Source organism: Triplophysa dalaica, chromosome 1, assembly GCF_015846415.1.
Source record: "Triplophysa dalaica isolate WHDGS20190420 chromosome 1, ASM1584641v1, whole genome shotgun sequence".
Taxonomy (NCBI): domain Eukaryota; kingdom Metazoa; phylum Chordata; class Actinopteri; order Cypriniformes; family Nemacheilidae; genus Triplophysa; species Triplophysa dalaica.
Window position 1 is genome coordinate 26,933,282 of NC_079542.1, and position 15,705 is coordinate 26,948,986.

General features: G+C 40.0%; 1 protein-coding gene across 1 annotated transcript in view; it reads right to left on the reverse strand.

The window, feature by feature from the left end:
* Nucleotides 1-15,705, reverse strand: part of si:ch73-335l21.1 (insulin receptor substrate 1-B) — a 40,435-nt gene that overhangs the window by 18,501 nt on the left and 6,229 nt on the right. Inside the window, exon 2 of the mRNA XM_056753751.1 lies at nucleotides 4,517-7,855. Within this exon, the coding sequence (XP_056609729.1) occupies nucleotides 4,517-7,855 (3,339 nt within the window). The remainder of the gene's footprint in view (nucleotides 1-4,516; nucleotides 7,856-15,705) is intronic.

The window sequence follows — 15,705 nt, forward strand, 5'->3', positions numbered from 1 at the left end:
GCGACAGCTCATTTCTTTGAGTATAGACTGGTGTCACAGTGAAACTCAATTTTACAATAGCTATAGGAAATTAAAAAAAAACATTTATTGTAATTGATAAATACATCTGATTAAGTCCGTTTTTAAGATTATTTTTAAGATTAATCATTAACTTGTTTTTTTTTATTTATTCCAGGGAATCTGACATATGTATGTAGCTGTGTATACTATACACCTGTAAACCTGAGCGAAAAATAAACAGATTCTGGTCTTGTACTGCTCAGTCTTTGTGAAAGTTGGATTACACGATATTCAAAGCCTCTCAAAATCATCAAACCAAAGCCAGATGTGGTGGGCTATTCGTGGATGTTCTAAAGTCCAAAGTACCTTTTACAGTACATGTATGCAAGGGTTTTTGGGTACATAACAGATGACTTTGAATAAATGGACGGAGTGTCCAAAAGTGTGCATTTGTGTTTGCGTGCGGAGTTTGGTGGATATCTGAACTGTGGTCCAGTTAAGCAAAAGCCCAAGAGAGGTAAAAAAACAAATTATAAAACCCAAGTTAAGCAACTATTTGAGTGCAGGGAATGGTTGCAAAACATTTTACGTCTCTGTGTCTAGGCACATTATGAGGTTATGTGTATTTGTGTATGAAAATAAGAGATAAAAATGCTCTGGCTTCAATATATTCTGCCCATAACCCTACATTTCGATGACTGCCGTCTTTGTGGCTGATTATGATCTAATATGTATAATTTTTCTCATTCTCCTTGTTAACAAACTGGCACTGTAGAGGAATTTACCTCTATAAGTGCCAGTAACTGTGTCTGTCTAAATCCACAGCTCTTCACACTCAGACACACGTGGCACTACCACACAAGGAGTCCTGCAAGAGCTTCAAACAATCTTAGTGTGTGTGTGTAGGTATGAGTCTAAGCGTGTATGAAACTTTGAGTATAATACCTATGGTACTTTGATGAATTTGGTTACTTTTCTTATCCACAAACAAAAAATAAACATCCATCAGCCTCTACATAGTACATACCACTCTAAACCAAAGACATTTAATTTCATAGGCATTCTGTTGCCACTCCTTTTCTTTACCCTTTAACTTTGTCTTTTTCTCCATTAGGTCCTGTATCAAAACTTGTAATTCTTCTCATTCTCTTTAAAAAAAAAAACGGCTTTCATTAACTATTATTCCCACTATAGCACTGAAAACTACCTCAATTGGTAGCTACAGGGCTAGCTATATAAAGAAATGTAAAACCCAAACAAATTAACCATGATCTTTCCTAACTTTGCACTTTCTCTCCCTTGCATAGTTTCTCCATCTGCCTTTCTCACATCCAGTCTATATGTCTCTCTTTTTCTGTCTCACTCCCATTGTGCCTCATATTCTCACCCTTCTCCCTCCTCCTTTCACTCATTTTAATCCGTCCTCTAAATCCGTCCTTGATGGGTGGGGGGGGGTGGTAGCTAACTTCCCATTCAACAGTTTCTCCCAAAAACTATTTTTGTACACACTCTCACTCTATTCGGACAGAGGCATTTTATTAAAAGGGGGGGGACAGAGCAGGGGAGCGATGAGTTCAAGCTTGCTGAAGCTGAAACACACAAGCAAGGGCAAAGGCACACACACGCACGCGGACATGGCAGCCAAGGAGGGAGATGATGAACAAAGGGATCATTTATTACATGCAGCAAAGGGGTGCTCTCGGTTGTGACCATGTTGGATCAGCGTAGTCTTGGCCCCTTCACAACATTCACAGCCAGCTTACTGCATTCGTGCCAATGCCATCCTGACCACTAAATGCGAATCGCCCACTCATAGGCATGCTTTATTCTCTGTTCTTCATTGCAATATTCTAAGTTAGAATTTAACTACGGTAAGAAAAACTGACAACTGACCTCAGAGTGTCACCTTCACTTTCAAAATGAAAATTCTGTCATCATTTACTGACCCTCTTGCCATTTCAAACCTGTATGACTTTCTTTCGTCAGCAGAACACAAAATAATATATTTTGAAGAATGTTGTTAACAGCCCCCCAATCACTTGTGCTGTGCTGTTCTGTGACCAACATATTTTAAAATGTCTTCTTTTGTGTTCTGCAGAAGAAAGAAAGTCATGCAGGTTTGAAATGAAAAGAGGGGGAGTAAATGATGATAGAATTTTCAATTTGAAGTGGAACTACTTTAAATTTAAGTATTAAATTTGTATTTTGCATAATTAGAACTGAACTCAGATTTAGATTAAGACGTGATTAGCATATGTATGAATAGTAACTGTATGTGAAAGACAATTTATGCAAACATGTTTTCACTGAATGGCAAGCAACATCAAAGCCACAATCCCATACATAAAATTAAGGACATGCATAAGGAACATAAATATATACAGACTGTAACTAAAAAAAGTTTAAAGACTATACTCAGACATTTAACAGACATTTAAACACTGGACATTTCTTAAATACATTTTGAAAAATAAATAAAATTTAAGACGGCAGAGAATGATATAGGCGGCAGACAAACCAATAGTTATACAATTTGTGGAAGGGAACTTCCCGGGGCTCTCTGATCAGCATTGTTGGCAATGTAATGCCAGACAGGCTGCTTGTGTATCTAGAGACACCAGGTTAATATGAATAAAGGATCAAATGAACCATGGCCTCATAAAGTTTTGTTATGGAACAAACTGTGCCCTGTTTCCAGTTTATCATAACTTGTTATTGACTAAAGTGGAACTAACGCCGAGATAAAAACAGTATACAAATACAGCCTCATATGTTGTGTGCTTAAAAGAAATCAGCCACAAAAACAGTAACATATAATATTGTGCTGAAAGAATATACAGTAGGAACTCAACCAGAACGAGCCTTCCACGGCGGTACATCTTTAATGTGTCGAGTATAACCCAGGTTTAAGATCAGAGTGCCTGTGTAAAACTCTGCGCGTGTTTGCTCGTGTGTATTGCGATGCACGTTATTCATTAAATATGGCAATGACATGATTTAGCTTTATTTCCTTTAAAACCGAATGTGCTCTAAAATATCGTTGGATTATCAGCATTTCCCCCATATGGAATAAATGCCACTGCCTGCAAACACAGCTGGGTTTCTCCAATGTTAACCCTGGATAAAGTTATAACCATTTACGTGTACATGTTGGTAGGCTACATTCTCATACATTGGGGACATGTTTTCATAAATCAAGAAATGTCTCTGCAGTAGGCTTTTCATAATGTCAGGCTTTTTAAAGTTCTTTTAAATGTTGCAGCCACAGCAAATTCGCGTTCAGAGACAAGCCCCATTCACAAATTGTATTGTACTGAAAGCGTGGTCTGTAAAAACATATGAAAACATTAAAAATGAAACTGTTGATCCAGTTTGCCAAATGAAAGCATGTTGTGATATATATGCATTAGATAGGACGTGATGAGATCTTTGGAGTTGGATAGCCAACCGAACTGCTTGTAACATAAACGTTGAAGAAACATTCTTTCTTTGTGTGATGCATCATTCTGCTTATAGTTCGTTTCAGAAACTACCTTTTAACTATTAGAATGTTAAAACTGATCATAATATTCAATCGACCGAGCAAACGGTGCGAGGCAAGAAACTTGCGACTTTAGCCGGTTTCTTTCTTTGTGAATATTTTTCAAATCGTCAGCCAAAATATCAGAAATGTTCCATTTGTTTTGTAGCTCAACTGACAAGTTAAACATCTTATTTGGAATACATTTAAAACTTCTACGTGCCAAAATAGTTCGGTTCTTGAATGACTTTCAAATAAGGCTCAATGTGAGATGGCGCTCTCGCAATTCGCTCAAAGCAGCATTTAAAATGGGATTTCTAGTGCAGTTTAAGCTTAGGAAACTATATGTATGCTATAAATGATATCAGGTTTAATTAATGATCAGAAATATGTTGTGTAAGTTGATTTTGCCAGCAATTTTATAAGTTAATGTTGCCAGGGTATCCTTTCCAGTTATCTGAACCCTGCACTTTAAATGCCTTTTAATATTCAGCTATTCAATTGAGAAGTTGCATATTTGAGAAGTTGCATATTTTGGACTGGCAGAAAATAAATTTCCTTGTATGAACCTCTTTGATCATAACACGTTCTAATGACTTTTGTTCTTATGATTAAATAATTACTTTACTATGTCCTGCATTTGGTTACATTCTCCGCCTATATTGATTCTTTATATTATAAAAGTGAATAACTTTTATAATATAAAATGTTTTAATCTTTAATGTGTTGCCTCCCGTCATGTAATACTGAATTTATTACATTGAATTTCACTGTTGCACAATTTGGTTAAGTACTGAAGGCGTAAACTCTTCCATTGCGCTTCCTGGCGGAAATTTTGCGAACTAGTTTCACATGTAAATGTTTTTTAACTGCCCCCCTTCAACAACAGGGTGGTAGAGAGCATTCTGGTCGACTACCTACTGTACAGAGTATATTGATTTTAGCATTTAATACTGTTCTTAGTCAACAACAGTTTGTAATTAGAACTGATCCTACCTGTACCATCTTTACTGCTACTGCTGCTGCCTTGATGTGTCCGTAGCTCTTCTGACTTGTAGAAGTCAATGCTAGCATATGTGTTGAGGCTTGAAGTGCTACTGCCTGAACCTCCAGTTCCCACAGAGCCCCCCGCAGCCCCACCACCTAGTACAGAGGAAAAGAGACGAGCAGCAGGGGTGTTGACAGCTGATTGACCATCTGTGTTAGTGTGGGGGCTTTCCTTGTTAGCCAGGTCCAAGTCTATGTAATTGAGGCCCTGCTCCATGAAGGATGTCTGTGAAGCAGATATGCTAGGTAGTCCAGGGTTGATGTAGTGAGTTGAAAGATCTGCTGAGCTATTCCCCCAGAGCATACCATCAAAACCAAGCCGACGGACTATAGCTTGGGTGTGATCAGGGAATGCAGAGGAAGATAACGTCGTAGAGCAAGGCGGAAGTGAGGAAGGAGCTTGGAACGTTTCAGAGCAGTGTCGCCGACGACCTTGAGGATCTGCTCGTATTACTTTAGCTCCGTGGTCTGGGTTTGGAACTTTGGCGAGGGGAAAATCTAGCCCCATTCCTAATCCTAGGGTAGGAACTACTGATTCAGGTTGATCTGGCAAAGAGGCTTTTGAAGATTTAGAACTTAAAGTTTTGTCTGACCTCTGGCTAAAGGCCATATTTGTGTAGTCAACACAAGCTCCAGGTGAATCTCCAGACTGTTGAGCTGATGACTTCCTGCTTTTTATATGTCCCACTTCAACCTCTGCTTCCTCACCATTTAGAGCTGTTGATCTATGCTCATCACAGGCTTTAGGGGCTGCTACAGGTGTGATAGGAGGGGTAGGGAATGATGGAAACACAAGTGCTGTGAGAGAGATGGGTGAGGGGGAAGGGGAGGCTCGTAACTCCATGTTGACATACTCCGAGGCAGTTGCTGGGAGGATGGAGGAGCTATGAGAGAAGGGCAAGAACCCAGCAACACAAGAGGTTGGCCTAAGTAATGGACATTGGCCACTAGGTAGAACAGAAGTATCGAGCTTAAGTCCTCCATTTCCATTTCTTCCTGTCTTTATGTTCCTCTCACCCTTGAACTCAATGCTAACATATTCCCCAGGGCTCTTTGGCTCGGAGGGAAGGGGTGTCTCACGAACTCTGGGAAGAGTGTTGGCTTTAGAGATATCCACAAACAAGCTAAGTGGCCGACCCCTCTGACCAGAATGCTTAACACCCCCAGACCCTTGTCTTTGCTGCAAGTGGCACTGATCAGTATCTTTGGCAGTACCACTTACTCCTCCTTTCACCTTGCCAGCTTTGTCCTCACCTTCACCTAAGCTTTCACAGCTAGCTGAACTGGAGGAGTATGAGGATGATGAAAGGGACAGATGTTGTCTAACAGGTGGTTCCTGATGCCTGGACTTGCTATTACTAAATCCTCTACCTCCACCAAACCCTCTACCTCCATTAACCAGAAGCTTCCCTCTCCCTTGCCCTTCCTCAAAGTGTGTTGTGGTATTATGTTTGTAGGAACGGGGTAGAGAATAGTATGAGTATACCATCTTGGGTGAAGGCTGCTGAGGATGCAGGTCTGATGGTGTGAAGGACTCATGTGGTGGTGGTGGTGGTGGTGTGCTATTGGCAGAGCGGGCACTAATAGGTGACATATTCATATAATCGCTGCCAGTGCGGCTATCTGCACTGCTACTGTCAATCCAGGCTGAAGGAACCCCACGCTGATCTGGCGAACAGCTACTATTGGGAGACATCATCATGTAGCCATCTGTGCTAGAAGGTGTTGGGCGGATCTGCTGGGGGGGTGAAATGCTGTTATTGGGGGTCATGGCCATGTAGTCATCTGCAGGTTTCAATTCGGGATCTGATACTGCTACTGAGAGAGAATGTGAAAGGGATACTGGGGAAGCTGTTACTCCCGGCAGCATAGACATGTAGCCATTATCAATTGCTCCGTTCCCTCCACCAATGGCAGCAGTTCCATCAGTCCCAGCATCACATTTGATGTCTGGAGCTACCTCTAAGTATCCTGTTCCACCCGTTGCTGCTCCAGAATCCTGCCTTGGAGCAAACGACTCTTGGCTGGTGGTACGGGTCATAACTGCATAGTCATCCTCTTCAAACACTTCCTCTCCAGCTTGACGGAGAGTTGCCAGTCGCTCTAAGGCCATGGGGGGGAGGGAGGCCCGCTTGCTCATTATCCTTGGCTCCGCTTCACATTCCCTACTAGAAGAGCGTCTCAGAACTCTCCTAGTCTGTGGTAATGCATGGTGTGGTAGCTGAGGTTTAGATGCCCCTCTCTGACCCATAAGAATGTAGTTAGATGCTTCATCCCCAAGAGAATGTCCACCTGAGGTACCCGCAGAACCTGTCTGCATTGTTGGTGTTAGCAGAGAGTGCTCACCGGGGCTTGATCCATATTCATCTGAGGATCCATAGTCGCTGAGAGAGCCTGAGACAGAGAGTTGCCGGAGAGGTATTCCACTATACACACTACCATTACCACCACTGCTGCCAGTCTCATTTTCAGTTCCACAAAACTCAGATGTAGGCTCAGAGCTAGAAGACAGGTTTGGTGCAGCTGAAGCAACAGGAGTTGAGGTGGATCTCATTAGAGCATGCTGTGTCATAACTGGGGTTGAAGCTCGAACAGATGTTGATCTCAGTATAGGGGTACTTGAGCATGATCCATTGGTGGTAGGACTTGAAAAGGATACACCTACATCATCAATTTTTCCACCATCACTGGATGTTCGAGTTCTGGGAAAGCTGTGTTGAGAAGGAGAGGTGCTATTGCCATTTCCACCTCCGGTACTTCCTGGTGGTTCAGTCCGTGGACGTCTTGTAAATCCAACTTGACTAGGTGGTGGGTTTGGGTGTTGACGTCGAGATGGAACGCTGATAGGATTTGATGCAGTGGCACCTCCCCCCGCTCCTGCAGCAGCTGACTGGGACTTACTCCGTTGTCGGAATTCCTCACTCAGAGCCTTCATGGCTTCCAACAGTGTTTCGTGCATATTCTGTGCTACCACAGAATCTTCCACTTGCATCCAAAACTCTCCAGGGCCAGTTACTGCAGACCGGCCGACTTCCACAAAGAAAAAGTTTTCAGAGTGACCACAACGTCTTACATTCATCAGCTGGAGAACAACAGCAGCTGCATCAGAGTTTAGCTTGACAAAGTTCACTGTCTTTTCAGTCAGACAGAGGCGGTAGATACCAACCAAATTCTTGGCTTGCCCCAGACCTTTAGGCCAAACCTTTACTTGCCAGACCTCCTTGAAGGCAGGACCAGGGGATGGCACACCATAGTCTTCACCATTTCCACTGTCACATAGTGCTTTAGCTGCAGAAAAGCAGAAAAAAAGTATAAGCACAGCATAGAATGAATGTAACAATAAATTATTTATACTATGAATAAGCACATTTGAATGAAGATTTCTTTGACTTTATCAATTCCACAAACCAAATTTTAATGGTTTTTACATTTCTGAGTAAGCAAAAAGGTGAAAATACTTGTTAAAGAAAATGCGAAAAGAGGACAAAGGTCCCTGATTAGTCAATAAACTAATTGCAGATTAGTCAATAAACCATTGCTTATCTGCAAACTTGCTACCATGAGTCAACATTATTAGTCAATAAAATGATTACAAATAATACCTGCATTCGTTGGTTAAAACATAATCTGTCATGTTGGACTGTGTAGCTTTATGTGAGTTCCCAGTGTAGAGAACCCACAATTTGGGTGAAAACACCAAAATAAAAAATGATAAACTATGTCAATAGCCTCATTACTCCATAACAAGAAGTTATTTATGTATCAGAGCTCCAACAAGCTAAGCCAAAACACAAATTTACCTTCCCAGAAGCATTGTTTAAACCTGCAAATTGTTTAACCCCCTCACAAACAAATGTTTCCTCTGGTTTTCCAAAGTTACGCTTACAGTATTCTCAGCCTCAGACGTCACGCCGTCCTTTCTGGAAACACTTCAGCACGTCATCTGATTGGTTCATTTTCACAGGATTTCGGGGAGACATGCGTGTCGCGTTCTTTAACGGCCCGCTTCGAAACAACAAAGACTTCTGATCTAAGAAGTAGGCTGTCGTGTTTACAACGGTTCATCACCGTATTCAAGTATTCATCACGATAGACTAAACGCTCAATTCTTAAAAGTATGCGAAGTTCATGGCTTTAAATTTAAACATTGTTGTTTCTGTTAACTTTTTACACATCCGTGAATGTACATCGGTCTGTTACTCGGTGACATTTCCATGACTCTAAACGTGACGCGGCACAAAACGAAACGTGAATGGTTCCATACATTACCTGTCGGTCATATGGCCTCTTGGGCGGGCCATTCCAAAGAAAGCGTCGATAAGTTCCAGACCTTCAGTATGTAGATAAGGCTTTGCCAGACTACCATTACAGGGCTTGTGTTTAAAATGTGTGCACCTGCCTTAACAGCCTAGCAAACTGTCTGAGGCCCCTAAGACAGGCTCCTCTGTTACAATTACAGTCATAAAGATTAAAAAAGGAAACATTAAAATATATCAAATATCAGAAAAGAAACACTCAGATTTTTCAACACAGATAAACAGTGATTGGACAAAACTAAAGGGAACAATGCTATGGGCAATTAGCTCTCTGAGGAAGAAATGGCTTAATAGTGAGTCGTTTGGTATCTTCATACTGATAAAGTATACAATCTCAAATTCCCAGTCAAATCTATCTTTTTAAAGATAAGTTTCCAAATGCTAACCCAAATCACAAAATAAAAATGTTAAGCAGTGCAAATCAGTTGACAAGGTATTCACTATTCTCTCTTTCTCACACAGTCCTGGCAAATCTTCCCAGAATCTCCTACAACAAACAGCTCTGTGAAACAACCATGAGATGTTCATGATCCTGTAGGATCTCATTCTTTAAATCTGTTTTACATTTGAGGGCTTTTCTTAATCTTCTGCATCTTGTTCCAAAAGACTTGCTTATGGAAATCATTACTCTCTCAGGTTTGCACTAGAGGGTGACACGGAAAAAATCCCGTCCCATCCTAATCCCACGAATAAACTGGGGGGAAATCCCGTCCCATCCTAATCCCACGAATAAACTGGGGGGAAATCCCGTCCCATCCCGGAAGAATGACTCCCATTCCCTCCCACTCCCGTGTTGCGTTTATTTAACGTTATTTACCTGCTCTTGGTGGGAGAAGCAGCGCTCGTGGTGCGGAAAGGGTTAAAATAAAGTTTGTTTGGCTTTAAATAAAGATATTACAGCAGGAGTCTTCATACGGGGACCGCGGACAATAGGGGGACTACAGTAGAACTGCAAGGGTTTCGCAAATTACTGTATACTCACAGGCAATTTATGGTTAAAAATGTAAAGCATTGGTACAGAAATATTACAACCAATGTTCTCTTTAAGCTGCGCACGTGCACGGCCGAATGGACTCATTGAAGCTCCAGGTCATTGTATTTCAAAAACATCCATTCAGACAGTGGAAGCAATGGAAGAAACGTTACAGCTGCATCATAAAAACCGGTAGGGCAAGAATCAGTGCAGTCTCCCTTCAGATAAAAGTCTGCATGCGTGAAAATAAAGTGTGTTCTCATATATTTCTAAAACTTCTGTTCATTTTGTTAAAGCGATAATTTGACAGCCAAATGACACCACACCTATCGATCTCTCCTTAGTCTGACATGATGCTCTGCAGAAAAAAACTTATGTTAATTTTTGTGTGACAGCCACGACAATGCTGATCCACGAAAAAGAGAAAGGAACTCAGAATTGTATAATAGCGGTGTGTTCTGCAACACACAGACAGGTGGAACAAATGAAAAGAATGACACTTTATAAAACGGCCTGATTTTAAAACAATGCATAAAATCTGCACTCATTTATTTCGCATCCAGAGACAAACCCTTCCTCCACTAGAATAATCTTTGTGCCATTAACCAGGGCCAGTCATCTCATTGAAGCCTTAATAAAAACCAAGGTAAAGTTCTATATCAGTCTAGCCAAGCTGGTGTTTCACTGGTTAAGTGCATGCTCAGTCATACAATTTATTAATATACACTATATTATCGATTTAGTAGTCCTGTGGTGTTTGTGAAACTGGGGTACATCATTAAAATGTTTGAAGTTTATGTGTGTGTGTGGTCAAACACTGCCTGGTCATGGGTTCGGATAGTCATGTAGTCAGAAACAAATGTATAATACAATGTAATGTAAATCGCTTTGGATCAAAGCATCTGCCAAATGCATAAATGTAAATGTAAGGGTATTTTTGAGTACTATTTGGAAACATCTTGCTCTAGTACCCCAAAGCATTACATGTCATTATACCCAGCCTCTTACTGTGAATCGAAGCATCACAACGCTTACAACACAAATGAAATGATTATAACCATGTGTTCAAAAAGCACACTGTGGCGTACAGAAGAGAGGACACCCTCCTCTGTTGTCTAACCAACATATTCGTTACAGTTTCCAGAATTTTCCTGTTGTGGTAACAAAACTGTGTGTGTTCTTTCTCCTGAAAGAACACATGAGATGTTTCTTTCTAACGTGGTTTGTCACACTGTGTGTGTATGTGATTTCATGTGATGTAAGCCGCTGTGAAACTGGTAGCCTGCATTAGATGAGTCATAGACATATGATAATCCATGCATTCTCCCGAAAGCTGCTTTCAGACAAAGACAGGTCCAGTTTACATTTTTTTTCAAGAGGAAGAAGATTCTACAGTTTTCTAGGCAACACATTGAACGGGAGTTCTAATTTGCCCAAACTACCCCCAAGCAAATCCCTAAAGGGATAGTTCACCCAAAAATGAACGTCTGTCACATTTTACTTGTATTCACTTGGCAGACGCTTTTATCCAAAGCGACTTACAAGTAGGGTACAGTGGGCAGCTATCACTGCAGAGCAAACAGGGGTAAAGTGCCTTGATCAAGGGCACTTCAGTTATTTCCTGGAAGGCACTGAGAATTGAACCAGCAACCTTCTGGCTACGAGTCCAACTCTCTTACCACTATATCACAACTGTCACCTTTTCCTTACCCTCTTGTCATTTAGAACCTTAATGACTTTCATTCTTTTGCAAAACACAAGAAGATAAAAATAAAATATTTTGAAGAAAGTTGGTGACCCACAGCAATGGCCCCCATTCACTTCTATAGTATGGACACAAAACCAATGCAAGTGAATGGGTGCAAGTTAACAACATTCTTCAAAATATCTTATTTTGTGTTCTGCGGAATAAAGTCATACAGGTTTGAGATGACAAGAGAGTAAGTAAATGATGATAGAATACTTAACTTTCACTTAACTTTGAGTAAAGCTGACTCACCAGGTCAATGTAATTGTCTTTCGGATGAGACCTTAAACCGAGGTCCTGACTCTCTGTGGTCATTAAAAATCCCAAATTTGCCCATAAGCCTCTATACATCATGGCCTCCGAATCATCCCCATATGTACTAATTGGCTTCGTAACTCTGTCTCCTCTCCACCAAAAAACTGGTGTGTGATGGGCGTTCTGGTGAAATATGGATGCCGTTGCATTATCCAGGTGGATGCAGCACATTGGTGGTGGTGGTTGAGTAGATTCCCCCTTCAATGTAAAGCGCTTTGAGTGTCCAGAAAAGCGCTATATAAATGCAATTAATTATTATTATTATTCACTAATCGCTCTCTGCGGACTCGTCTATAGCCCCGCCCCTCTCGTTCTCTCGTTTAGCTTCCCGCCTTCATTACCCACACCTGCCCATTGTTATCTCTCTTTTTAGTTCCCCTTTAAAATGCCCTCTCTATTGTCCTGTGGTCATTCGTTTTGCATGATGGTTTCTTGACCGTGTCTTTGGATTACCTTTTCGTGTTTCATGCCGTGTCATTAGTATGTCTGGTTCCTGTCATTTTAGTGTAAGTCTAGTTTTCTTATTTTGGGAATAGTTTGTTTGAAGTTTGTGTTTTGCAATAGTTTCCTCCTTTGTGGGTGATTTGTTTTATCATTAAAGTTCAGTGTTTCTTGCACCGCTGCCTGCGCTTCGGTTCTTCTCGTGCCATTTCCTGACACTAAACTAGCGGATAACATGCAGATAACCCAATGACTTCTGAAAATCTGTACATTTGCACCTCCTATAAGTAACAATAAAAGTAATGCTTGCTTGCCTTAGCAAACACCTCTGATGAAAAGTTGAGTGAAATACCAATGTGAGATCCCGGTGTACACCATTTAACAGCTGTCCCTCATTTTGTGAAAGACGACACTCATAGGTTTTATTCTTTTGTAGTTAATTTATCTGTCCAAAGTCCTTGAACTTAAAAGAACATAAAATCTGTACATCTGGATCTCTCTCTTTTATATCTGATAAATAAATCACATCTGGCGATCAACAACATTGCAACAAATAAAAGAGCTGAGTATTCAGTGCCAGAATAGGTGAACATGTCACTTTTAGCAGCAACTGGCTGCTGATCTAATGAGAAGAGAATTTCACAGTACTTCTACAATTACAAGGGCTTATGTGAACACTAGCATGACACCTCCAAAAATCATAGAAGCAGAGTCTTGAATAAATCAGCATCTTCTTAAAGCTTTGACGAATATACGTAAAACTATTAAAAATAGACCAGGGAAATAGCTTGAAATATTACTTTAAATATCAAGTGTCTAATTTATTATAGGTTAAAATACTTTCTGCGATCCCAACTTGACATGCAGAGGTAAATATTAGCAAGTGTTTCATATGTTCATTTCTCTGAAACACTGTAAACTCTGTTTGGTTTCAAAACATTGATCTGTTTGCTTTAATGGTCTGACTGATCAGTCAACGTCTGTCTCAACCAATAATGTGAGTATGGGTCTTTTTTCAGAACAATATAGGACAGAGAGAGTTTTATAATATAAGTCTATTTTCCCACAATTACACAATGCAACAATAAAATAAATCACAAATAATTTTTATTCTAACAATTGTCAATAGACTTGAAATAAATATATGCAAGAAGGTATTGTCACATGCATTAAACGCACAGAGAGCCAAGGCAAATATTTATTTTTTTCAGTTCAGATTAAATATGAGATTAGCCCTTTGCCTGATCTGTTTCCCCCTGCCATGGTTGTATTTCACACATACACACACACACGCACACATGCCCCCACACACTGCCCTTTCAAACACTAACACATGCGTAATCACACAAAAGTTGTATGTTTTAAGTTGTGGAGACTTTATAGATATAATGACTTTTATACTTTACCAACTGTTTATTCTGTTCATTAACCCTCACAGAAAACTTTCTGCATTTTTACATTTTCAAACAAACATCATTTTTAGTATGACTTTTATGTATAGAAACCTGTACAAATACAAATCATTATTTGTCTGCTTGTTAATAAACACTGTAAATCCATTTTAGCATAATGGCAAACCTTCCTTAAAGGGATACCCTGTTATCGTTTACTCACCATCAGGTTGTTTCAAACCTGTATGAATTTCTTTGTTCTGATGAACACAGAGAAAGATATTTGGAAGAATGTCAGTCATTTTCAGTTCTGGAACATCATCATTTTTATTAACATCTTTTTTGTTCTGTTGAACACAAAATTAGATATTTTGAAGAATTTTGGAAAATAAACAGGGGAACCTTTGACTACCATTTAATTTTTCCTCAATTCAATTTCAATGATGTTCCGGAACTGAAAATGAATAACATTCTTCCAAATACCTTTCTCTGTGTTCAGAGCAAAGTATCAGAGCAAAGTCATTTGTACATGTATGAAATTACATGATGGTGAGTAAATTACAGAATTTTTATTTTGGAGTGAACTAGCCCTTAAAATAGGCTGACACATTCATTAATTGTTCAGCTGACACAAAGGCTAAGAAAGTAGGTCACAAATACAAATGCCGTGTGGTGTAGCAAGGTCACTACAGCAGTGACATGGCACCGATCATAAAACACATCAGCAACTCAAGAAAATAACCTTAAACTTACTTTTTTACCACAACCAGGTCTAGTTCTAGTTTCAGGTATAGACCTCACTTAAAATGCTAAGCTCTATGAGATTTCTGCCATCATGCTCACTTTCTGCATTTTTGAGGAGGAGTTGAGTGAAGTAGCGCTGGCAGTATGTGTGTTACCTTACACCAGCAGAGGGGTTTAGTGAGGAGGGGGAGCAGGGTTTAGAGGGGAACAGGCACAGTTACGTAAGCGTTGTTTTGAAAGCATAGATGCTGTGCAACCGCAGCTGTCTGCATACATAAATGCATAAATAAGGATGTTGACTCAAAATGTTTTCTACTCAAAAATGAAAGGTTAACATTTAATTTCTAATACCGATCCTTGCATTTTAATCTTTACATACAAAATAAAGAGTCAAACAACTGTAAATAAGAACAATAAACAATTTTACTGAAATTACTAAGAATTATGTGATATTGAACACAAGATTTTTTTATGGTTTTGGTTTCCATCTGTTTCTGAAAACAGACAGGAGAAAGTAAATAGGTCAAATAACAGCACATTAAACAGATCAAAGCTAAAAATAGACAACTGTTGTATGAAACATTTTAAACCAGAACTGGTAAGATTTGTATCCATGTCAGCAAAGCGTTTTAAAATAATAGCCAACTGCTCTATGTAAGACCAAAGTCCAGTCCTGATCTTCCCTTCACCTGGTGCTATTAAGATAAGCAAAACAAGAAGGAAAGGAAAGAAACAGCTGGGAATGTGCGCATGAGAGCCTTCCGCAGCCAAGTGTCCCTGCATGTCTAAAGTCTCCCTCTGCAACCTATTTCTTTCGTAAACAGGGACAAAAACAGATAAATGAAGCGCCCCCTACACACAAACATGGCATCTGTAATAAAGTTTCTTTCGCACATGTGTTTTCTGTTATCACAGCACACACTTTCACAGCACACACTCAAAAAACACACAAATGCCAGGATTGCCATTTTAACCTAGATGAACACTTTGCTGGTCAGCATTATCATGACGTTTCCAAATCAGCTTGTGGTTTTTAGCTTCAGTGCCACATGGAAATGTATTTGTGGCTCTTACTTTGCCAAACCAGAGCTAGAGTGATTAAAGAGTTCTGCTGTCCACACCAGCACCAGACTGAGCAGTCACATAATTTTCTCCCAAGCACAAACCTCGAGGTAGTTGCTTTTATCCCAGCAATTGTACATATTATAGCT